The following is a 25001-nucleotide window of genomic DNA, read 5'->3' as shown; positions in this document are numbered from 1 at the left end:
GCTCAGTAGAAATAGTGCTTTCATACAAAACGCTTAATACTTAATACCATGTTCAGTGCGGTGTCCACTGAGATGATGAGGAGTTGGCCAATAGCTAGCCAAGAGCTGGGAGATTGGTTATATTTTCTTGGTTTGGTTTTTGTACAGCTCTGAATGTACATTGAAATATAATTTTTTAGTATTTTATATTTACCTTTTTGCTTTTGTTTAACCATTAAAGATTAAACAGATTAAACCTTTTACATGTTTTAATTTTACATGTTTTAATTTTACATGTTTTACAGGCATCAGTATCCCCGGTATTGTCGGTGAAGAGCTAGTGAAAGAGTTAGCGAAAAAGTGCTCTCATGCATTTGTATGTGTCTTTGTCTCCCCCCACACAGAACTCCATCAGACACAACCTCTCCCTCCACAGCCGCTTCATGCGCGTTCAGAACGAGGGCACGGGGAAGAGCTCGTGGTGGATGGTCAACCCCGAGGGGACCAAGAGCGGCAAGCCTCCCCGCCGACGCGCCGCCTCCATGGACAACAACAACAAGTTTGCCAAGAGCCGCGGACGAGCCGCCAAGAAAAAGGTGCAGGGAGTGTTCAGCGTCGCTTCACACGCAGATAAAAGAAGACGCAGGTCACACACAGGTTAATGAGATGCAGGGTAGAAGAGGTTAAGACAAAGGGGCTACAGTACTCTGGGTTACACACTGACAACACAGACAACTGGGCAAGTCTACTGTATGTGTGATCTGATATGTCAAATCTCTCCCATCTTTTGTGAGTACAAGGGGTCTAATTGGGCTGTTTGTGCCTTGTTTTACCAAACGTATTCTGTATCAATCTGTCTGTATATTAAACCAGGGCCAGATTCAAATTATCGCAAGTATTAATGCGCAACATAGCATGCATAAAGTCTTCAATGATAATGGTCTTTAGAACACAAGGCCAACCTGTACTCTGCTGTCCTTCCAGGTGTCCGTCCAGGGGGTGATGGACGAGAACACAAGCAGCCCTGTCTCCCAGTACTCCTCATGGCTGGGGGATAGTCCCAGTTCCCACAGCAACGACACCTTCGAGGAGTGGACCTCGTTCCGGGCCCGTGCCAGTTCCGACGCCAGTACCCTGAGCCGATGCCACTCTCCGTTCCTGCCCGAGCCAGATGACTTGGGCGAAGGGGCGGAGGCACACCTGGGTTACCAGGTGGCATCGGGGGCAAAGATGGTGACTCCACTGCCCAGCCTGGCTGAGGTGGCCGGCTCTCTCGGTCATCGCAGCTCTGCCAACTCCATGATGGAGGGTCTACTAAACAATCTCAATCTCCTCTCGCCCAAGATCCAGCCGCAGGAGACGTCGCACGACTCTTCCATGATGCAAAGCAACACCGTCTACCACCACCCCTACACCTTGCCCCCAGTGGCCCCATCACGGCTGCCTCCTCCAGAGTATCCCAAGAGCCTCTACACCCACACACCTATGAACAGCTTCACCCCGGTCCCCATGCGACCTCTGTCAGATCCAAAGGTCAGGCCTGCTGAGATGGTTCGCTTCCTGGGCCACTACAGCAACCCAGAGGCCCAGAGAACCTCCCATGAGCTCCCACTGCTGTGTATGGAGACCATGGTCAGCCATGCCGGTGGTGGGGGGAGAGGGGGTCTCCAGCCTCTCCATAGTGGGCAGGGACGCCCAGGACATGAAGGGAAGATGGCTAGCCCTGTCCCAACCCAGCCTCCACATCCTCACCACCATCCACACACGATCCCTCACCAGTATCCCCAGGAGGTTCACAGGCAGTTAAACCCAGCTGCAGTCAGCATGAACGGGTGCGGGCCTCAGCCTCACAGGCAGTTAAACCCAGCTACATTCGGCATGAACGGGTGCGGGCCTCAGCCTCTGGGTCACAGCGATGGGACTGGGTGTCTGGGCAGCCTCAGGACATACACACAGCTGGGGCAGGCCCATCCAATGGTTCACTCGGGTGGGACTCCGTTAGTGCACCATAGTAACAGGAATGGCTTTGTTCGGCCCAGACCAAGCCAGCAGCACCCAGGCCATCTCAGCCGGCCCGAGAGGCTGCCAAGCGACCTGGATGGCATGTCCATCGAGCACTTTGAGTGCGACATGGAGTCAGTCCTCCTTGACACCTTCATGGACGAAGATGCATTAGACCAGTGGTTCCCAAACTTTACATGGCAGGCTCCTGTTTCACAGTGAGAAAAAAAATGTGCCTTGCTGTAAGTCCGCGCCCCACCCTGGGAGGCCTGTCCCACACTTGTACTCCAACTTTTACCCCATGATGATGTCACAGGTGCTTGCCTAGGGCTGGGTAGTAATACACCCAAAATTGTTATCATGAAAAACTATTTCATATTGTTGATAATGAAAAATGTACAGTATATCACAATATTTTTGAACCCACCCATTTGGAACTGTTTTTTTTTTAATTCTTTTTTTAAGCTGAAAAATAGATCAACTAAGTCAATACGCAAAACTAATGAGGTAAACAGAAGGCCATCAGTTCAAACTAAAAATATCCTTCTCTCGTAAACCTCATGCATCCTCCTGCATCGTGTCTTTGTGTAGCTCCTTCAGTTGGGTAGTGACTTGATTTCAGTCTGGAGCTGATAGTAGCACAAACCAGAGAGGTGTCTTAACTCTTAACACTGACTGACTGTTTCTCTGTCCCTACACTGGGGTTAGCAAAAGCAGCTAGCTTGTAAATAATTTTTAAAAGTGTATTTGTAGTGCCTTATTTGGTCTTTCCCTAGTTAATCCTGTTATTAACCCATATATTTAAGATGATGATATGGGTTCAGTCTCAATGTAATGACATCCACAATACAAACAACATAGTATTGTTTCATTGTCATGACTCACACTCTTCACTTCGTGTTATAGCGCCACCTAGTGGGGCACTTCATTTCAAATTTCAAATGCTGCTTGCCCTTGATGCCCTTGATGCCAGCCAGTTTCATCATCCAACCCAACTATTTTGTTGCCCAGGGGTCTGTTGGTGGATGCATATGACACTATAATAATTGATTCCATTTATTTCAGCTTGCAGCTACGTTTATTATCTCTGGAAAAAACATTCACTTCATTTCAATGTTATTTATTTATATAACATAATTAATAATGATCATTGCCTCAAAGTGCTTTACAGAACTGTGCCTGGAAGCTTACAGTGAGTCAAGAAGCCACCCATTGGTTTATAGACTCTGACCATAACACTGTCTGATGGATATTTTATGACGTGCTGTATATTATCCAGCACGCTGTATGATTTAAAATTGCTGTACATAACCTTTGTAATTATTTGACTCACGTTTTGTATGTATGTATGTTCAGGAGTGCTGGACTGTGCGGTATGTAATGAGTTAAAGCAATCGGTGGGAGTGAAGAGTGAAAACAACACATTATTTCAGGACATTTTCTCACCAGCAAGGAGGTAGTTCATGATAATCCAGGGTGTTTTTAAACAAGGGTTTGTGTTAATTGTTTATATTCATTTATTTTTAATTGCTCAAGTTCATTTGGTTAAACTGAAAATAAAATGCAATGATACTTAAATAAACATTGTAACAGTCTTTATACATTGACTTAATTGTGTTCTTCAGGACAAATGTATAGAGATATGTTATTACTGTAAGTAAAAATAAGAAATACCAACCCAGGTGACTGCAGTGGTTCTTGTGTGCCATTTCAATATCTGGATAATGAAACACCATCCTTATACATATGCTGTGCAGTTACATTGTGGATGGGCACCAAATACATGTGGGTGCAGAAATGTTAACACTTTCCACAGGAGGGTCGCCAAGATAATGTTGGTACTATCCTGACAACGGCACCAATAAAATGTTGGTGACACCTGATTGGACAGGCATCAGACATTCAACACAACAACAGATCTATTAAGTGAAACACACAAAGTGTGGTGACCACCATAGTGGTCGTAATAAAAGATTAGTTCCAAATTAGTCTTATCAGTCTCATAAAATATAATAAACTATACATTTGGAACTCTGATTAATAATTAATTAATAACTACAATAAAGTTCAGAAAACAACCAAATCAATGAATGAACAGTGACAAAGTTAAGCAGTCCGATGCATAGCCATCTCATACTACGATCATACTATGCTAGCTAAATTACGGTATGCTCGCTAGATAATGCTATGCGCGCTAGATTACGCTATGCTCGCTATATGTTCATAACCAGTCCATGAAAGGGAAGTGGTTTCTTCATGTTGGCTTTGTTTTGTCTGTGTTTCCAATGTTCACGATGAGCCAGGTTAGGGTGAGTTAGTGGTTGCGAATTCGATGTTGTGGTCGGTGTTGTGCTGGTTCTTTCAGAAGAAACGGATCGCTCCTTGGTTCTTGCTTGGTTAGCCGCCGTTTTTAACTCATTTTGTTGCTCTTGTTGCTAGCCATTAGACTTCCTGCTTGAGCTAAATAAACATGTTTACTCTCCATTAGCGTACTTAACTAACAAGGTATCTTAGGCGGGCTCTCCAGTCTCTGCCATAACAGGAAAGTTCAGTGCGGGAGTCAGGACTCCTCGCTTGGAGAGGGAGCTTCAGAGAGGTAAGAGTAAGAGCGTTAACAGAACAAGAGAGGATAACAACAAAGGAGACTTCAAGTTTTGTTGCCCAGGTCAGGGGTGAAGTTGTTGCGTTGGAGTGGAAGAGTCAAATGTCTGAAGTCTAGTAGTCGGGGGATTAAGCACAACCACTGTATGCCCTGAATCTTTGCATGTAAATTATTAATTAAAAATAAATGTATTATATGTGTTTTTGAGAATCGATACAGTGTAACAAAACATAATATTGCGATCCTCAAGTGTATCGATATTTTCTTACACCCCTACTTCTTAACTCAATATTGAAATATCTACCGTACATGTTTTGTTAATATTTATGTACTGTATGTAAAACCGATTTGAATTTAACTGATTTGTGTGAACTCATGTACTATTAAAATAGAATATTCACTGTATTCGTTACTTGCAAATTACTGTTATGCCGATTTCCTGCTGCTACCACATGGACACACGGACATAGGCACATCAATAAGTCGTTATATGGGCAAAGGCCCTGTATGTCTTAGTTTTCAAAAAGTTAGCAAAATGTTACTCTTGTTCACACTATCTGCTGTGATAGAGAACAGCTTAAACAGACACATGAATACTGTGTCCAAAACGCCTGGATGTCCATGATGTAATGCATATAAACATGTGTAGTTCACATAGATTAGATAGAGGAAAAACCCCAGATTTGCCCTCATGAGTCTACATCGACCATTTTTCTCAATCAAATCATTAAAGCTCATTAGACAGATGTTATTGCACCATTACAAATCTCAGCTGTGTAAGCAAGCACTATATATCCACTTAAATATAGGGAATTGGTCAAAGCAGGTCACAGAGTTTGTGGTCTTTAGCAGTATGGGAAGATACAAAACAAAATGATGAACGACTTCAATGCATTCTGGGAACTGGAGAAGACAACACACCACAACCCAAATGAGCCAACACAGATGAAGAGAGTAATGTCAAGCGTCTCTTATAAAGCAGGCTTCTCTCATTGTCCAGCATAGCACCTCATCCCTCCCGCACCTTTCGCTTCCACAGATCTGCAGATAAGCAGATGCTGCCCGTTTCACGCTCAGTTAGTCCCGTGTTGGGTGATCAGCCAAGTGGACGGAGGGCCATTTAGTCGCACTGAGCCCTCTACAATAAAAGACCTTAATTGGTTGTTGTTCTCACAGAGTCTGGCCCACGGGAGGACAGCCTCTTCTCTGATAGGCCAACAACGGGATGGATAGTCTTGTGTGTGTGTGTGTGTGTGTGTGTGTGTGTGTGTGTGTGTGTGTGTGTGTGTGTGTGTGTGTGTGTGTGTGGCTGCTCTTGTGTGTGTGTGGGCGAGCAGTTTATAACGTTCTTTGATGGTTAATCATTGTGTGTACATTTACCTCCGATGCAGAGGATCATGGGTAGGTGCTAGGTGTGTGTCACAGCTTTGCGTCTGATCTGAGTAAAGCACGAGGGCCGGCCGGGCCGGTAGACAAGTGACATTTTTATTCTTCGTGATCTAGAGTTAATGTCCCTGCCATTTCACCTTGCAGCGTTCATCCTGTCAGAGCTGCCACTTTAAAATAGACCACAGGTTGTGTGTTAATCTCCTTGATCTTTGCCTTCAGAACTGCCTGCGCAGATTAAAAGAATATGAAGGGGGGGACAGGCACATAAATATCTGGAGTAAGATGTGAACACTAACTATGATGGAGGGCTTGTGTCCTCTGCGGGCTCCATCTCAGATGTCTCTCAGCCAATCAAAAAGAAGTCAGCTGTGCCTCAGGAGGGGATGTGATGCCCAATACACACCTGATGAAGTATCCATGTCAAAGGCAATATATATGGGATGATGAAATGCAAAAAGGCACACTGTTTAATGGGGAAATGATGTGTCCAAAGGCATAATAAGAGGCTGACTCTCTGCCCGCTGTAGTTGGGTCTATGCCTAGACCAAGCTCAGGTCTTGTCCAGAGGTTAGGTGTTGTCCATCTGATGTTAAAATGTTCATTTGTATCCTTGACTGTATCAGCCATCTATGATGCATCAAGACCGTTGGGAATATTCTTTTAAAAACAATACTTTTTGTTTGATCTTGTATCTCATCAGCATGAGACAATAACAGTATGAGTGGAGGCAAATCAAATGTTTTGATTTAGCTGAAACTCATTTTAGTTCATTTTTATAATATTGCTACAAGTTTGCTAATTTGGATGCAATAGCAACACGTGTGGGTATCCGTCAGCCAAGAGAATTGGCCCTGATCTGGAAACCATGGAAACCATGGATGATTTCATGAGAGTGTCATGGTTCACTGGAAACCATGGATGATTTCATGAGAGTGTCATGATTCACTGTGTCAAAGGCTGCTGACAAGTTCAGTAAAATCAGATCTGATGACTGAGCAGAGGCTTATGTTGCTCTCAATGCTTTAGTCACAGATGAAAGACCAGTTTCAGTTGAATGACAACTTTCAAAACCAGATTCCTTAGGATCTAGCATATTCTTCAGGGGATCAGAAACTTGCTTGAACAGAGCGTTTTCAAGAATCTTTGACAAAAAGGAAGAAGGGAGACAGGTCTATACATTTTAACATCAGATGGGTTCAGTCAAACTTTCTCAGGCAAAGGAGTAAACCAAGCCTGCTTGAATGCTGTAGGAAAGTTTCCTAAACTGAGTGAAGCATTGACTACATGTGTGATAACAGGTACAATTGTAGGCGATCGACTGGAGAAGTGTGGTAGGAATGGGCTCCAGAGGACATGCTGTAGGATGCCGATGTTGAAGAAGCGTAGAGACTTCCTCCTCATTGAGTGGGGAGACTGCATTCAGTGATTCAGCTCCAATGTCTAGACAAGGTAAAAACCCATTTAGGAGGATTGGAGGGTTGCGCATTAATGGCAGCAACTTTTTCCAGTTAAAAAAAAACTGCAAAATGATCAGCAGAGAGGGAGGTAACCGATGGCGAAGATGGAGGTTTAAAGAGATTCTTGAATGTAGAAAATAGTTTTTTCTACTGTCTGTGGTGTTGTTGACCTTTTCTTGGCAGAATGCCTTTTTGGCAGCCGAGACCTTGAGGAAAAGGCAGATAAAAGAGACTGACAGTTACGAAGATCATTGGCATTTCTGGATTCACGCCATTTTAGCTCAGTTTCTTTCGTACTTTACAAATATTATCAGTAAGCCAAGGGTGTCAGGGTTTCGATCGAGCAGGTGTTATGGATCGAGGACATACAGTACCTAGACAAGAGCTCAGCATGGAGCAAAGAGTGTCAATGGCATCATTAGCCCCTAGTGACAAGACTGAAGTCAGAGTAGGTAGAGTAAATACAACCAAGGAGGAGATCTCATCGCTTGAGAGACGTCTGAGGTCACGACAATGTGAAGCTGCAGGAGGGGGAGGAACTCAAAGATGTTCCAGGAGACACAGAAAATCTAATTAGCCAGCGATCAGAGTCATGTAAAGGAGTGACCATTAGCTTTTCTGTAGTGCAGTTGCGCAACAGAATGAGATCAAGATCCTTACCGGCCTTGTGAGTAGGAGGGCTGCCAACACGTTTGAGATTAAATGAGTTAAGTAGGTACAAGAAGTCTACCGAATGAGAATTGTCCACATGAATTTTCACTTCACCAAGAATTAGTAACGGACAACGTTCCCACTTACAACAACGTAAAACTGAAATTTCATGAAAGAACATAACTGGAAACATAGTGAGGCACAGGTGGACTAGGTGAAACAAGGAGGTAAATGACTCAGAGGTAAATAACAATTACGACTGGGTGGGAAGAGAGCGTGGGCGTTGCGCCACAAGAGTAAAAGTGGCACATAGTAACCACATACACTAAGTACCATGATAGGCACTGGGGTGGGCCGAGTTGTTTAGCATCAGCTGTGAACTTAATTAAGTGTTCACATTTGAGCAAGGATGAGGCCCCAGTGAACAGGCTACCACACGGAGGGATCTCCTCTGGGCTTTCTTCCGTCTCGGGCAAGCCTACACAAGCCATATTTAGGACGAGACGGAGAGATGCACTTGCCTCAGGGGAAAACGAGTGGTGGATGCCATGCAGTGGAGTCCTGAGATAGGTTACTCTCAAGTTGAGGGTTTTCCCTCACGCATTATGCAACACACACACACACACACACACACACACACACACACACAGACACACACACACACACAAACAGACACACACACACACACACACACACACACACACACACACACACACACACACACACACACACACACACACACACACACACACACCCCCACAAAAACAGTCCCGAGAGACTACTCTCAAGTTGATGGTTTTCCCTCACGCATAATGCAACATGCACACAGACACACACACAGACACACACACACACACACACACACACACACACAGACACACACACACGTACCCCCACAAACACAACAAAATGCACACAGGGAGAAAACAACTACTTTTACGAGTTTAATAAAGTGGTCAAGAATTAAACTGAGGCAATGTTGAGATAAAAAGGATAATAAAAACTAACCTAATGAAAGTGCATGAAGATACATTTCTTTTCCCTCAAACGTTTCACTCTTTGCAGCATGTTTTCACGCTTTACAGCATGTTTTTACTCTTTGCAGCATGTTTTCACTCTTTGCAGCATGTTTTCAGCCTTACAGCATGTTTTTACTCTTTGCAGCATGTTTTCACTCTTTGCAGCATGTTTTCAGCCTTACAGCATGTTTTTACTCTTTGCAGCATGTTTTCACTCTTTGCAGCATGTTTTCACGCTTTGCAGCATGTTTTCACGCTTTACAGCATGTTTTTACTCTTTGCAGCATGTTTTCACTCTTTGCAGCATGTTTTCACGCTTTGCAGCATGTTTTTTCCCATCTAAGCAGAGCCACTTTTAAGGTCCAAACAGCCTAGATCCATGGGTAAAGTACAAGGCCTAAATTATCCTTGCATTATTTCAAACATCTGCCTATGCAAATGCACAGCCCAGTTGTATTCACTGGGGCATATTTCTCAGGCGCCAGTTGTATGCCTGATTCTTGGAACCGTTCCCTTAACTTTCCCAGAGACCGTGTTGATTCGCTGACACAAAACCAACTTCTATGAACTCTCCATTATTTGATTATCCCCTCGTCTAATCGAATTTCACTTTAATGCATTCCTCGATTAAATCTTGGCAATCAAAGATTCGGTCTCCGTCTCACTCGACATGATTCAGATTGAATAGCTAGGGACGGTGAGAGGTCACCTCTGACAAACCCAGAGGTGAATCTCTGCCAAGACACAATGGAGTATCAGCTTGTAGGAGGATGATTAGATGTCCATCAGGCATGCTGGATGTGTTCCCTTGCACGTCACACCTGATACTGTTACTCCAAGACTAGACCAAAAACCATGACGTGTGTCATGGTGCCTTCATATTCCTCAGTCTGTTTAGAGCTCTCCGACACACTGACCACACAAAAGTTGTACTTTCCTACAACATATGTTTTATGAAAAACAAGAATGTATTTCTGAAACAATAAGTCAAGTAAAGTTAAGTTAGCTTTTATTGTAATTTTTGCATGTGCATGGTAGAGAGGGAGTTAAAGGTACAGTCTGCGATTCCAATCCCATAGACATTTTGTCAAATTGAGCTAATTGTTCCTCATGGTCATTTAGCTGTTATTTTGGGCCAAAAACTCCAAGCCAACCAATAACCCAACGCAAAACTGAAAACGAATCTTAGACTGTGTCTTTAAGAGCTCAAATTGAGAGTTTTGCAAAGTTCAGAATTAAATCAAAATGAAATAGAACAGGGGTACTCAATTAGAAACCCAAAAGGTCCACTCGCCAAATTTCCATTCGGTCCAGGGTCCGGAACAGTGACGGTCAAAATCCAGAAACATAACTCTAACAAAAACGTTTGAACTATGCACAAAAGGTGATGTGGCCTTATTTGTGTGAAAGGTGACACTTTTTTTTGTGGTTTAAACTTGGGCATAAAAGGTGTGAAGGCCAGGCGGAGGCACTGATGTATGTGTTCATTAGTGAGTAGGCTCCTGTATTTGTTTTTCACCATATTCATGGTTGAAAAGGCAGACTCACAACAGTATGTTGAGGTATGCATGCTCTTGTTGTGTGGCTGATCTAACTATTACACTGCATGTTGCTTGGTATGATTGCAGATGATTTATTTTTCTGCCCCTTACCTCAGAGTTCTGCGGGTATTTTTGTTCCAAAGTGTGCATGCTTTGTTTCATAGTGACGTTTCACGTTACCACTTTTGACAAGGGCAACCGTCTCGTTGCAGATTAAACACATCGGTTTTGTGCTCCCCACAGGCAGCACAAATGCATACTTGTCAGTCCACTCTGTCTTAAATTAGCGATTTTTGGAATCAACGTTTTTTGTCGGGTTTAAAGAACGCCATAATTTGCTGAAAAAAAGATACGGTTCACAAATCTATCTGCCCGCATTGTTGCCATTGACACACACAACCTGCGTGACCCACAGAGCTCGCGGCCAACATTGAGTGAGTGAGTTGTCATAGTGATGTTGTTATTACAGCTCCTGATTGGACCTCTGGATTGGACACGGAAGATAGAAACCACATCTAGTAGGAAAAAAATATATAGCGCGAAATCACGCACCAATGAAAACTCGCTTGGATCATGGTTAAATTAGAATGTTGATTTTGGCTTCGGTCCAAATTTGATTGCGTCTGGGTCCGGATCCGGACCGCGGTCCGCCTATTGAGTACCCCTGAAATAGAACAATCAAAACAAGGATGACAGTTTTATATATGTCCATCAAACCTGTGTGTTGTTGAGGAGCCCTGAAAAAAGTTTTAGCAGTGTACAACAAGAAGCAGGCATTACAAATCATTAAAAAGAGAGGAATAGTTCATCTTAACATGGTGGGAACTCTATTGCTCTGATGTCGTTTGAGGTGGGATCCACAATGATGACATGAAACCTGTGCCGCTGCTCAGTCACTACGGGCAGATACTGGACAGCTTCCGTTCCTTCTTTTAGGCTGAACTCCTTTGATTTTAATCTCAAATGGGGTCAAATAAGCCACCAATAACACAGCGAGTGGCACATTTACAATGCATTGCCTTAAACTTTGCATTAATTTTAAGAAGCATAACAGTGTGTTTTAACATCGCCTCTATGCATACAGTTTCAGTATCAAATATACCAAGAAATAGACTGGATTAGATTACAAATCCCAGGGGAAATTAATCAGTAGCACAGCATCAACATCTTAAAAGCTTAAATATGATTAAGTATGGTTATTAAACTATGGGCGAGGTATTGGAACATATAAACATAAACCAACACTAATTTGGTTCATATTCAGTTGAATAGCGCCCCCCAGTGTAGAAGTAGGCTCCATCCTGAAATGCAAATATGAAGGCGGACTAGCCAATACAATTTAGGACACGTGATACCAAAAACCCTTCTCAAGTGCCTCGTGGTCAGGGAAGGTTTTCATTCAAACGTGGATGGTAGTTTTATTCAGACTGTTGATAGTATTGACTGTATTTGCATTTTCTTAATTTAGTCTTTACAATATAATTTATAATACAGTTACATTTCGATAATTAGACGTATAACCTTTGCAAACAGGCCAGAACACTGTCATTCAGGCGAAGCGTTTCTACTTCCGCTCTGCACTAGAGTCCTTCCTGGTTGCAGTCGCTTGAACAAACCAAACTAGGCAGACCTCAGGAAAAAAAATCAAGTTTTGCTTAATGAAGTCCCAAACTCATAAAGTATAAGGGAAGTGATTGTTGTTGCGCTGTTAAACACGGAGGAGCAGACTATTGCAGAGGAGGCGATCGGCCGAGTCAGCTATGTGTGATCTTGTGCGATGCAAAAAATCATTCTGAACCATTGAGTGAGTGCATGCAGCCCAAAATGCCCGACTGCTGTGCCGCAGCGAATTGTAACCAGAAATCAGATCAGTCAGATATTGTCTTCTTTAGTTTTCCTCTGGATCCTGAACGGTAAGAATTGTTTGACGTATCCCTGATTTTTGCAGTAACTATTTGTTGGAAGACTTTGCCCCTATAGCCTGCTTTTTTAAAGTTGTTCTCCAAGTCGCACTTTTAGTAGCATGTTAGCTGTTTGCTAGCGTTCCTCGTATACTTTAAAGATAGCGCCGGTCGATTCACTTGCAAGTCGAAATCTTGTCAGTTATCTGCATAAATAAACTTTGATCTGTAACAATAGAGTAGATGGGTGTACATAGGTATAAACATTTATTCTGTTGTTTGTGCGAATTCACATTTTTTTTAAAAATGGGATCCTTTCATTTTGTAGCTTCCATCCCAGCATCTAAAACCAGTCCTCCCCCTCCCCCCGGTGATGCATGGTGCACCTAATTCCAGTTTATTAGGGCCTTGGCCTTCTGTTAATTCTGCAGTAAACCCTTCCTATATTTTCTGATATTCACAATATTATTCTTGTCTCCTCTTATTTTGCCTTCTAGATGTAAACGATGGCTGAATAACTGTCACAGATCAGATCTTGGGACCAAAACCCCTCAACAGTTGCACCAGAGTTACAAGCTATGTGCAAAACACTTTGATAGTTCCCTGTTGAGTCAGACGGTAAGTACCTGTCTATCGATAACAATGTATGTGTATCTGCAGAGATATATTTATTTGTATCTGAACTGATCAGAAGCCAATTAATCTAGTTGTTCTCCTCACTCAGCACGTTTGTTTGATGGCACTCACAAGCAACCAGTCAGTTCCCTTTGGTTAATTTTGGCCATCATAGTTTGACTCAGGTGTGTCTCACCCCTCCTGGGAATCCCAGTGAGCTCCGTGTCCTAACTTAAATCTTTAATTTAATCATAATAGATCGTCCTCATTCAATCCAGATTATTCTGTGGTCTAAGGAATGTAGAGATCAGATGTTGAACACTTCTAGCTTACTTCTGAGGAAATTATGGCTGCTGCGATGATCAGATATTTGATATTTATCACTCATGCTAGTAGTTCGGTTGCTAATCTAACATGCTATGTGGTACAGTTGTATGCAAACATTTGGGCACATGCCACAATTACTATTGATTTTTCTGTGTCAAAATAACATTGAATAAACATTTAAAGATAGTCTAGTGTTTTGCTAACTTTTTTTTTTTGTTGTATTTACTCCTTTTCTCAAAACAAAAAAGAAAGTTCATCATGAAAAACATCATGGTGTCATCTGTCCAAAGGTGCCCAAACCTTTGCATACACCTCTATGTATGTAAGACATGGAGGTCCAAAGTAGATATCTGTGCCTGACGTGTTTGTTTTGAGTCGCACGCATGATCACAGGGTGTTCGTGTAAGCACTCCGGTTTTTCTTGAACTGACCCTGTGTGTGGTTTTGTTCTTTCGGTCAAATCTATTCATGTTTGCACTGCAATGACTAAGAACCAAAGTATTTGAAAAAATCAACCATGGTTTTTCCACATTAGCAAGATTTTGAGGAAAATATTTCTGCAAAGGGCAAGTATCCTGAGTGTTGATGTTGCTGCTCTGTTGCATGGTTTGAAAATATGTGTTTGTTTGGACATTAAAGGGATATATTGCGAATATTTCTTTCAGGGTGATTCCAAGGCAGTTTTGAAGGATGGGGCAATTCCGACTATATTTGACATCAAAAGTAAACAGGAACCGCAGACCTACAGGAGGAAACGTCCAGGAGAACCTGTGAGTACACGCCGTAGGAAAAGGGGGACAACTCAGGAGCTTATTATGTGTAGTCAAGCAGCTTTTGCTTTGAAATTAACTACTTAAATTAAAATTTAACTGGTAATGGTTATGAAACATGAATGTTTTAGGTCACAAAACATAGAAAAAGCTATTTGATTAATCTTCCATACTGAATACCTTCTTTTTGTTAAAAGGAAGTACTGATGTGATGCAATAGTATTTGAATAACTGTTTATTTATATAGATTACTGCTTGTTCCAAAACATCTGAATAGACAAACTGTGCAAAAACACACCTCATATGCTAAAAGCATGTTGAAATGCCTTTGCAGATTCCAGGAGAGCCTGATGCTGTGAAGAAATGTAAAGGTGTGTAACACTTTATTCACTCTTTCCAACAGATGTGTTTCAAATAGGAGATGTGTTTCAAATAGAAGATGTGTTTCAAATAGAAGATGTGTTTCAAATAGAAGATGTGTTTCAAATAGGAGATGTGTTTCAAATAGGAGATGTGTTTCAAATAGGAAATGTGTTTCAAATAGGAAATGTGTTTCAAATAGGAAATGTGTTTCAAATAGGAGATGTGTTTCAAATAGGAGATGTGTTTCAAATAGGAGATGTGTTTCAAATAGGAGATGTGTTTCAAATAGAAGATGTGTTTCAAATAGAAGTGTTAAATGTAAACAACAGCATTCATTTCTCTCCCACAGATGGTCACCTAGAAGAGCTGAATGTGGATGTCAAGAGTGAGTCTGGAGAGAACAGCGGCTCTTGTGACCCACTGCAGGATGACATGGGTGCAAAGGATGACCCCCACTCAAAGGGCAAAGAAATCCTCAAGCTCCACTTCAAGGAGACACTGGCTCTCATTGGCTTCAGCATTGGGAACAGCCCCTCCCTCAGTGCAGGAGGTCCACTGGGTGGCCAGGGCAGCCAGCTGGAGCCCAACCGCCTGTGCGACGAGAGGGTCGACAAGAAAGAGGTGATGAAGTTCGGCGAGGACCTCATGCGTCAGGAGATTCAGATCAGCCTGCGGCACTCCCGCTTCTTCTCCGTCCTCCTGCAAGACGTTGCCGTCATCGAAGGGAAGGAGCAAATCCCCATGTTCGTCCGCACCGTCACCGACGCCGGCTTCCCTCAGAAGCACCTCATAGGATTTTTACCGTGCGACGTGGACTGCGAGAGTCTGTTCTTCATGCTTCTGTCGGAGATCCGGAACAAGTGGGGCTTGAGGATGGAGCACTGTCGCGGGCTCACGTACCTCACCACAGGTGCCATTTGTCAGAAGATGAAGGAACTGTCGAGCAGAATATTGAGGGACTTCCCGCAGGTTGTGCTGGCACCGAGTGACCCCTATGCCTTTAACATGTGGCTGATCCGTTCTATGCCCATGCTCTCGATCCAGAATGCGATGACCACCGTCGAGGAGGTGGCAACCCTGCTGAGGCAGGTGCCGACTTTGGCGAGCGAACTGGAGTGGCAGATCTCCGTGTCCTACGGCCACATGAAAGGCGAGGTCGAGCGGATCAAAGACTCTTGTCAGGGACACTGGGAATATGGCATCAATGCATTCCAGACCATGCTGGACATCCTGGAGCCGCTCTTGGTCTCCATGGGAGGAGTGAAAATGAGCAGTGAATTGGAATCAAAGCCCGACACCGCCGAGCAGGTGGCAAGGCTGAAGCAGACGCTGAAGAATTTCAACCTCATCATAACACTGGTGGTGCTGAAGAACACCCTTTGCTGTGTGAGCATCCTCAACCCAAGTCTCAGGGGAACGATCAGCATCAGCAGCACGTTGCAGTATACCATCTCCAATGCCTTGAAGCTACTCAACAAGTACTTGGGGGAGATCAACATACACCACAGAAAGTGGTTTTCTGATGCAGTGGGCCGAGCAAAGAAGTTGGGCGTAACGGTCATTCCACCAGAGGACGCAGCAGAGAAATTGCAGAATGCACCCGAGTCCCAGGCAGCCCTTGAGGATTACTACAGAGAGTCGCTATGCAGGAAGGTTTTGCTCTACCTCGTCGAGGAGGTCAAACGGGTCTTCAGCACGGAGATGGTGAGAATCTTGCGCTGGTTGTCACTGGTTCCGTCCTACATGGCAGACCACAACTTCAGCATCCGCCGAGACAAAGTGGCCGACGCCAACCTGAACAACCTCTCGCGGCCGGACACCTTCTACGACGAGCTGGGCTGCTGGGAGGTGAAGTGGAGGCACGCCAGCAAGCGAAGGATCCTGCCCACCACGGTGTTTGCCACGCTCAAAATACCAGATATTGGGTTCTACCCGAACGTTCAGAGCCTGCTGAGGGTTCTGGGCACGATCCCGTGTGTGAACGCAGAGGCTGATGTGTATGGGCAGTATGACATGGTTCTGGACCGGTACCAGACTTACATGAGGGAAACCCCCGTGGATCAGAGACTGTGCAATGGGGCATTTGTCTATGTCAATCAAGATGTGCACATGAACATGGAGGCTATGGTCGAGTCATATGTTGAAAAACACCCTGACATGTTACAGGTGTTGGAGATGGTAAATAATTTAAAGATTGTTATTATTTTATTTTTTTTAAACTTTGTTGCTATTGCTATTCAGGTTGTGGCTTATTTCTGATCATTTGATTTGTATTTCAACAGGACAATGAAGTAATGGAGACTCAACCATCAGGTAGCTACATTTAGTTATTGTTTGTGGAAGTCTTGTGCAATGTCTAGTTTTAAAATGTCATATTTATTTTTTACCTTCTACCTTTTTACCTATTCTAACAGAAATTGATTTCTTTCCTTTAGCACCTGAGAATGATGAAAATGGTGATGGAGAAGAGACTCAAATGGTGTTATCAACCGTGGACACGGAAAGACACAGACAGAAAGATTGTCCTGAAACCAACAAAGAAGCTCTCAAATCAGCCTTACAGTCAGCAGTAACTGCAGCCTACAGCAGCCAGAATAAGAAGTCCAAGGGGGCTACTGAGGAAACGGAGGCAGGGACGGAGTACGTGTCCAAGTCCGAGATGAAGGAAGTCCTCCGGGTGTGCGAGGATGCAGTGAGGGAGGGAATTCTGTCTGAAGTTGGGACCTCCTTCTTCTCCCTCTTCATCGACCGCGTCATCCGAATGGGAGAGGTGGACTATCTTCCCCTGTTCCTCAGGTTTGTCGACAACTTTGACGTCATGCGGCTGGAGCTGATGGGCTTTGTGGAGACGGATATTGACTGCGAGGCCATGTCCGAGCGGCTCTTCAATCTGGTGACCAGCGAATGGCGCCTGGACCTGAACTACTGTAGAGGGCAGGCTTACTTAGGCTCAGGCGAGGTCTCGTATAAACTCAAAGCTTTTGCCTGCAAAGTCCAGGAAAAGCACCCTCTTGCAATATGCACTTACAGCTCCTGCTACTCCTTCAACACGTGGTGGTCAAGAACAGTTCCCGTTCCCTCAATTACAAGGGCGCTCGATGTTCTGGAAGAGGCCATGTTGTTTTTTGGCAGTACCCCTGCGCTAGAGAAACAGTTAGACCAGGTCATAGGGATCGGCCTCCGGGAGAGCTTTGAGAAGATCCACGAGCTTCAAGGCAAATTCTGCTCGGTTTGGTTGGAGAAGCATGACAGCTGCGAGGTCTTTGTGCAGATGCTGGAGCCGTTGGTGGAGTGTCTTGAAAGGATCCACCACAACAAACCTCAGCGGTGGAAGGATGCAGAGTCCAGCAAAGCTGGTCTTCTGCTTCGTCTCATTCAGGACTTTGATTTCATCTTTCCCATGGTGGCCATCAAGAATGCATCCTCCTTCACCAGGGAGCTAAGCGCGGGGTTGCAAAAGGACCACTTCAGCGCTGCTTCACAACTTTGTCAGATCACTGGCATTGTGGCCACCCTGAACAGGGTGAAGACCAACATCAAAGTTTTCCATCAGAATTGGTTTGAGGAAGCCTGTGCCATCGCGCAGAGCCTGAGAGTGCAGATTAAATTACCTGAGGGTGCAGCTGCAACCAAGGACGGCATGGTCAAGCCTGCAGCATACTACAAAGAAACGCTCAGCATGCCCCTGGTCGACAACCTCATCAATGCTGTGAAGGACCATTTTTCTGATGACCACAAGGAGGCGCTGAACTTCCTGTCACTTGTTCCATGCTCAGTAACTGTGAGCTACATGTTTGAGATCCTCAAGTCAAAGCCTCCTCTTTACGTCAACGACCTGCCCGACCCAGACAACTTTTCCACTGAACTCAGCTGCTGGAGGGTGAAGTGGAAGACCAAAATGGTGTCTGTCACCATCCCAGATACTATATTTCAAACATTACGACTGCCTGTCATGCAGTACTTTGCAAACATTGCTACACTTCTGAGGATCATGTGTGTCTTGCCTAGCACAGCGTTGGAGTTTTGTGGTGAGACGACACGTCACAAGATGTACCAGGACTACCTGAAAAACACTCTGAGTAAGGATAGGACTCCATGTTTAGCCCTTTTGCAGGTTGGGACCAACTTCAGCAGGGATCTGGACAGGATGGTCACACAGTGCTTGAAGGTTACACCCAAGACCTTGGAGGGCATTTGCCTTGTAAGTTTATCAGTACTCCTTCAAGCGTTTTTCTTGCCCTTTTTTCAGTACATGCTGTATCTGATGTCATGGAAAAATACGATTGCAGGTCCTTGTACTAAAATGTGTTTCCATCCACAGGATAAAGAATCTAAAAGTATAATGAAGAACCCTGAGATAAATACTGAAGGTAAGATTATATGTCTCCAAAGGTGTAAGGTGGTGGAAAGGATGAATTATGCAATGAAATGGTTAGATTATTTGTAACATAAGCTTGTCTGATGAGGTATGGTTTGTAAACTGCACTGGTAAAACAACTGTAGAGAAGAGGAAATAATCCAAATTAATTCTGACAAACTGGTCATCATATCTCATGATCTGGAATATCTCTGGTCAAAACCTAATCATAGGTTTATTCAAATTACCTGTTAAACTGCTGGACTACAGAGAATTTTACAGTAAATTGTACTTTGTGATTACATTAAAAGGAACATAATGTATACCTCTGGGAAGAAAACGAATGCTATAATTATGCCTCATTGTGTTTTGTTTCATAGTGGAGTACAACATGGAGGAAGGAGAGGAGTTTGACCCTTGCGTTACCACAAACGTAAAGGAAGAGCAGGTGCTGCAGGCCGCCGATACCAACGGTCACTCCGGAGACAATCGGATGAGCGCACAGAGACTCTTTCGACAGGCGGCACGCCTGGCAAGGAGGGGCAGGTTGCTCTCGAGCCTCCCCAGGGATGATCAGGACGCTCTGACTGAAGAGCTAAGTTTGTGCCACTGGTCGCAGGCAGACGACGAAGGCTCCAGCATAACCGACCAGGAATTCCTCGAAGGCGTCATCAAGTCCATCCGCGAAGCCATTCTTGAAGAAGTACTGGAGTCCCCTTTTTTCTCCGTTATCATTGATAAGGTGGTCACGGTTGCCGTTAAGAGGTACTTGCCGGTGTTTGTGCGGTATGTTCATGACTACTCACCAAAGGTAGAACTTTTGGGTTTTCTTCCCTTGAGTGACAGCTGTCAGGGAGATTCTCAGGCCAAGACCCTTTCACAGACCCTCACTGATGACTGGGGACTGCAAATGAGCTACTGCCGTGGCCAAGCATACATGCGATCAGGCCCAGAGAGTCAAAGCCTCAGGAAATTGTCTTTGGACTTTCTGGAGAGTTACCCTCTTGCTGTAGTCACACCCAGTGAGTCATGTGGACTGGCCCATTGGCTGGCAGGAAGTCTGCAGTGTGACCACATGTCTACTCTCCTTGACATTGCTGACGACCTGCTGCAGTTTTTTGACCAGTCACCCACACTGGAGAGCAAGCTTGCCGAGACGGTCGACGGCCTGATGAACACTGCACGCGAGGCCTTCGAAGAGAGCCCTGAAACCTGCTGCTCCAGGTGGAGGAAGAGGGAGGACTTCTTTGACGCCTTGGTGGACACGTTGGAGGGAGTTCTGAGTTGTCTCGATTCCGTGAGCACCAACAGCGAGGGTGTTTGGAGCAGCAGCATGGCGCTCCACGCTGGCATCCTCTCCATGGCCGTTCGGGGGACTGAATTTGTGGTCACGTTGGTGATTCTCAAGAACGCTTGCGCCCCCCTGAAGAACTGTAGCACTGTGTTCCGCTGTGGAAACCCTGCTGACATTGTCTGTGAGCTGGAGAAGATCCCGCTCATCACGGAGACCCTCAGCAACATGCTTGAAAATATCGATGTTCTGCACTCAATGTGGTTTGAACAAGCCATGCAGCTCGTTGCGAAAGTTTCCGGTTTGGTCGTTTTCCCTGAGGCTGCTGGTCTGGCTGAGTCCCCTGAGGTTTACTACCGAGAGACCATCACCCTCCCAGTTCTTAAAGGCCTGATTGAGGAAATGAAGTACAACTTTTCTGATGGCCACCTGAAAGCCCTGAGGGTGCTTTCTCTGCTTCCCACTTGTTGCCCACCGCCAGTGGTGCCGGAGGCGCCCGATCAGATCCACCTCACCTTCCAAGATGAGCTTCCGGAACCAGACATGGCCGAGGACGATCTCAACGCCTGGGCCACGGTGTGGAGGGAGAAATACCAGGACATCTCCCCGCCGGCCTCCATCTCGGAGACGCTGCTTCACCCCGAATCCAAGAGCCACCCTAACGTGACCACACTGCTGAAGATGGTGGCCGCCCTGCCGAGCGTCAGCATGGAGTGTGACCTGATGAAGAGCTCTCTGAACTCCTTAAAAGGGCTGCTCAAGAACACTGTGTGTAGGGGCAGCCGGACCGACACGGTGATGCTGCTCACTCATCAGCCTGTGTTTCACCTGCTGGAGAAAATCATTGACAAGTGCATTGATAGTGAACCAGAGAGCCAGTCGTTTCTTACAAAGGTAAAAAGACTTTCGACAGACATACAGCCTTTTTAGCTTGTTTCTATAAGTCTGAGCAAAACATATTTTTAAGTTATGTATTTTACTGTCAGCAGACACAGTGTTTTTACTTAAAATGTGGTCAGCTAGCCAAGTCATTTGGTGTCCAGTTTGTTAATCTTTAGGAATGTATGGCAGCTCTTGTACAAACACGTAGGCCTAATGATGTTCAATGATTGTCCACTCTATTTAGCATTATGCAGACCATGACAAAACCATCACCTTTACAGCATTGTTTACCAAAGTAATGCCACTTACGTGTGACGTTCATGTCAGAATAATTAGATCAAATAATGTGAATCAACAATAATGTAACTATAGACTGCACTTGCATTGCGCATTATTTAATTACTGGAGTTATTACAAGGCTCTGTCTATTTTTAGCAACAGTAGGAGGCAAAACTGCGCACCGAACATAAGATATATTTGAGATACGATTAGAAGCTGACCACACCTATGAATAACACTGAATTAGTAGATTGGTCTTCAGCTTCATTATATGGTGATGTTAGCCCTTGTGTGTATTACAAGAAGTATGTTTACATTACATTTTGCTTTTTGTGGTCACAAGGTGGTGGATTAATTGGCAGTAACATTCCATGTACACTAATTGTTGTTTTATTCATAGGTGAAGCAGAGAATGGACCGTTTTAAACTGAAAAGTGGTAAGACATAGAGGCTTACATTTTATATGCATTTTGAAATTGAAATGCAAATTTCAAAAAGCTTTTCTACATATACTGAAAGGTTCCCCATTTATGGATTTCAATACCTTGCTTTTTTCTCCCTTAGAACGGACTCCAGTGGAAACCAATGGCTCTTGCAAACTAGAAGGGGACAATGATGAACTCCAAGTGAAAATGGAAGACGACCATCCTGCTATCAAGGTGGAAGCATCCTCTGAGAATAGTGTTGTGCCGAGACCAGTCTCGTCCTTCTACAGCCCCTCTGTTCGAGAGGAAATCCTCAAAGAGCTTTGGCATTCGCAGTTCTTTACAGTCATCATTGAACAGGATGTGGAAATCGATTCTGAGACGCACGTTCCCATCTGCATCAGGTATTTGGACGGACAGGACACTCAGTGCGAGGAGACTCTAGCGTTCCTTCCACTCAGTAGCGACCTCAAAGCTTTCGCAGATTCCCTGGAGGCAGTTCTGTCAGAAAAGTGGGGCCTAAACATGGCGTTCTGCCGTGGTCTCTCCCTGCTGGGCGTCGGTACCGTGGGGGCACAGATGAAATTGGCGCTGGCCTTATTAACCGAGAGGTACCCTCAGGTGATCTGCACCCTCAGCTCCGTCGTGTCCCTCAATGTGTGGTTGGCGCGGTCGTCTCCCGCGGCGGTCGCGGGCTGTCGAGGGCACCTGCTGGAGGAGCTGCTGCAGTGGTTCACCGTGGACGTCCAGCGGCAGGCGCGGCTGGACGACACCATCATGTGTCTGTTTGCGGAGGACGAGGCCAAGGGCAACGAGCTGAGGGATAAGCTAAACTGCAAACACTGGGAGCGCAGTCACGACACGCTGGACTTGGTGGTGGACCTCCTGGAGGCGATCACCCTCTGTCTCGGGGAAATGAGGCATGAGATGAGCGGACCGGAGAGAAGAGACGTGCTGCGCTTTTACGACGCGCTCCAAGATTTCCAGACCATATTCACAGTGGTGGCCTTGAAGTACGTCTTGAGCATCACCAAAACCCTAAGCGAGGGCCTGCAAGGAAAGCCTTTGGACATGTTGCACGCTGTAAACGACCTTCCTGTCCTGCCCGTCACACTCGGTGAAGTGAAGACAAACTTGGACTCTCACCATCAGACTTGGTTCACAGAGGCAGTAGCATTAGCCTCCAAGCTACAGGTCCACTTGCTCCATCCAGCACTGCTGGAACCTTTGAGTGAGCATTACAGAGAGACCATTAGCCGGGTGGCCGTGGATCACGCCATCGCTGAAGTCACTGAGCTTTTTCCGGAGCGCGTCGTAGACGCCGTGCGCTGCCTGCAGGTCGTGCCTTACGTCATGTCCAGAACGGAGAACAACTGTGTAGACGTGGGCCTGGTCAGCATGTTCAAGGAGGACCTCCCCGACTTGGCCTCGTTCCCCTCCGAGGCACAGAAGTGGAAGGCCAAGTGGACGAACTCGATGGGAGCTCACTTGTACCTGCCCAGCACTGCGCTGGACACCCTGAAGGTGTCAGACATAAGGTCCTTCAGCAACGTGGAGAGTCTCCTTCGGATCCTAGTGGTCTTGCCGTTCTCGAGGAGAGAGAGCACGTTCAGGCAGGGCAGGAGAGCTCTGCAGGAGTTCGCGCAGCAGCCTCAGAGAATGCTCTCCGAGCTGCATCCGTTGTAAAGGAAAGGGGCTCCACATCTGACCCCCCACGACTATGCTATGACTCCATTTGTTTTTGTACTGCTGAGTTTGAAACCTATACCCACTGTACCCCCACTATTATATTGTAGATCTAAAATGCCGTAGGTATGTTTTCTTAAAAAAAAATACAAAAAAAATAGAAAATTCAGAAGAGCTGTATACTTAAAAATGTAATTAATTTCTTTTCTGTGTTTGAGTTTACCAGTCTTTTCTGGCTCTTTCTTTTTCTCAGTTTTATGTTGATGCTGTCAATTTGAAATTTCCATCTATCTAAGCGGACTGCCTTTTGGGACCAACGTCTTGCCAAAAAGAGAATAATATTAACAATAAGTTCCCCTCTGAGGACTAATCGCTTGTGTGCCTTCATATGAAAGCCTACCCCTAGCTCGTGAACGCGGAGGGACGGGGTGTCTGGAATGACGGACTGTTCCATCAGGCTTCATTGCGGGAAGTTTCGTAGTATCTTCAGGAACTTTAAAGAACTTCGGTTGCATCACTTCCTGAGTGAAATTTTATTGAAGTCATTACACTCACATACATCACTGGCCAACTGCAGAGTCATTTCACAAAGCTGTATGAAGCTCTCTTGGCACAAATTTGAAATGCTTAGTATGATTTATTTGTCTTTTTTTTTTTTTTTTAGATCAAAGTTTTATTGCGAGATGTTGATCTTTATTGTCACACATTGGTGGATGCTGGAAGTCAAAATAAAAGCTAAAAACAATGTATAGGTGAACTTGCAACATCTTAAAAAGATGAAATTGATTTAGTTATGTAACTTTTGTTCCATCTGAAATATTTTGTGTAATTTTTAAATGTGAGTCTTTATTTTCTTGGAATGCCGTTTCTTAGAGTGTCATCATGAAATTTACCTTTTCAAACTGATTAAGGCTGAGAACTAAAGAATAACAATAATCACAGTGCCAAATCATTGAACAGAAATGAGCACATTAGCGTAAATTAGCAGCTGAATTATGAATGAAGTGATTGGTACAGCCAGCACTGTTTTGTTTGGTTTGATGTACGCATGAATTGTTTCACAGTTTAATTTTGTGTTCATTTTGATTTTTATTGTTTTGGCTCACGGCATCCATCATATTAGGCCCCTCCCAAAACAAAACACATTCACATATATACATACATATATATATATTTGTCAAAATAAAATTATTCAAACCAAGGTTACCTGTCATTTTTTTTTCCCTGCTTATGAAATGTTGAGCCCACACAGCTTTTTGTCATGAATTTGAAATTCCACAGGGTGGCGCTGTTCACTGTCTGATTTACTCTGTAATCTCTGGGTCTGCTCAATGCAGGTCCTATTTGCTCACCGTCAGTGCTATAACTAGTACTTAATTTAGTCTATTCAATTCAGTTATTAATTGATACAGTTATGTCTGTAAAGGAAAGTTAAAATTGAGGGAAATTTGGATTTTAAGAGTTAT

The 25001-nt window shown here is 44.5% G+C and overlaps 2 protein-coding genes across 2 annotated transcripts; both read left to right on the top strand.

Annotated features, from left to right (window-relative positions):
- The first annotated feature begins 16 nt into the window (after positions 1-16).
- On the top strand, positions 17-3581 carry LOC122131809 (forkhead box protein O1-A-like). Its single transcript, XM_042706487.1, has 2 exons — positions 17-575; positions 964-3581. The coding sequence occupies exons 1-2, from the start codon at positions 348-350 to the stop codon at positions 2200-2202; spliced, it is 1467 nt and encodes a 488-aa protein (XP_042562421.1). The 5' UTR covers positions 17-347; the 3' UTR covers positions 2203-3581.
- Positions 3582-12013: 8432 nt separating this feature from the next.
- Positions 12014-24736, top strand: si:dkey-250d21.1. The gene is made up of 11 exons (XM_042706486.1): positions 12014-12552; positions 13038-13158; positions 14148-14252; positions 14587-14623; positions 14965-16793; positions 16898-16928; positions 17051-18816; positions 18937-18985; positions 19353-21157; positions 21825-21861; positions 21989-24736. The coding sequence occupies exons 1-11, from the start codon at positions 12452-12454 to the stop codon at positions 23533-23535; spliced, it is 7428 nt and encodes a 2475-aa protein (XP_042562420.1). The 5' UTR covers positions 12014-12451; the 3' UTR covers positions 23536-24736.
- The last annotated feature ends 265 nt before the right edge of the window (positions 24737-25001 follow it).

This window comes from Clupea harengus, unplaced genomic scaffold (assembly GCF_900700415.2).
Source record: "Clupea harengus unplaced genomic scaffold, Ch_v2.0.2, whole genome shotgun sequence".
In the NCBI taxonomy this organism is placed as follows: domain Eukaryota; kingdom Metazoa; phylum Chordata; class Actinopteri; order Clupeiformes; family Clupeidae; genus Clupea; species Clupea harengus.
This window is presented reverse-complemented; position numbering and strand designations above follow the sequence as displayed.

Bases quoted from the DNA above. Each gene is read 5' to 3' on its own strand.
- LOC122131809 (XM_042706487.1), top strand. From the start codon at position 348: ATGCATTTGTATGTGTCTTTGTCTCCCCCCACACAGAACTCCATCAGA. The intron at 576-963 runs GTGCAGGGAGTG...CTGTCCTTCCAG, and splicing joins GACGAGCCGCCAAGAAAAAG to GTGTCCGTCCAGGGGGTGAT.
- si:dkey-250d21.1 (XM_042706486.1), top strand. From the start codon at position 12,452: ATGCAGCCCAAAATGCCCGACTGCTGTGCCGCAGCGAATTGTAACCAG. The intron at 21,158-21,824 runs GTAAAAAGACTT...TTTTATTCATAG, and splicing joins GCCAGTCGTTTCTTACAAAG to GTGAAGCAGAGAATGGACCG. The intron at 21,862-21,988 runs GTAAGACATAGA...TTTCTCCCTTAG, and splicing joins CCGTTTTAAACTGAAAAGTG to AACGGACTCCAGTGGAAACC.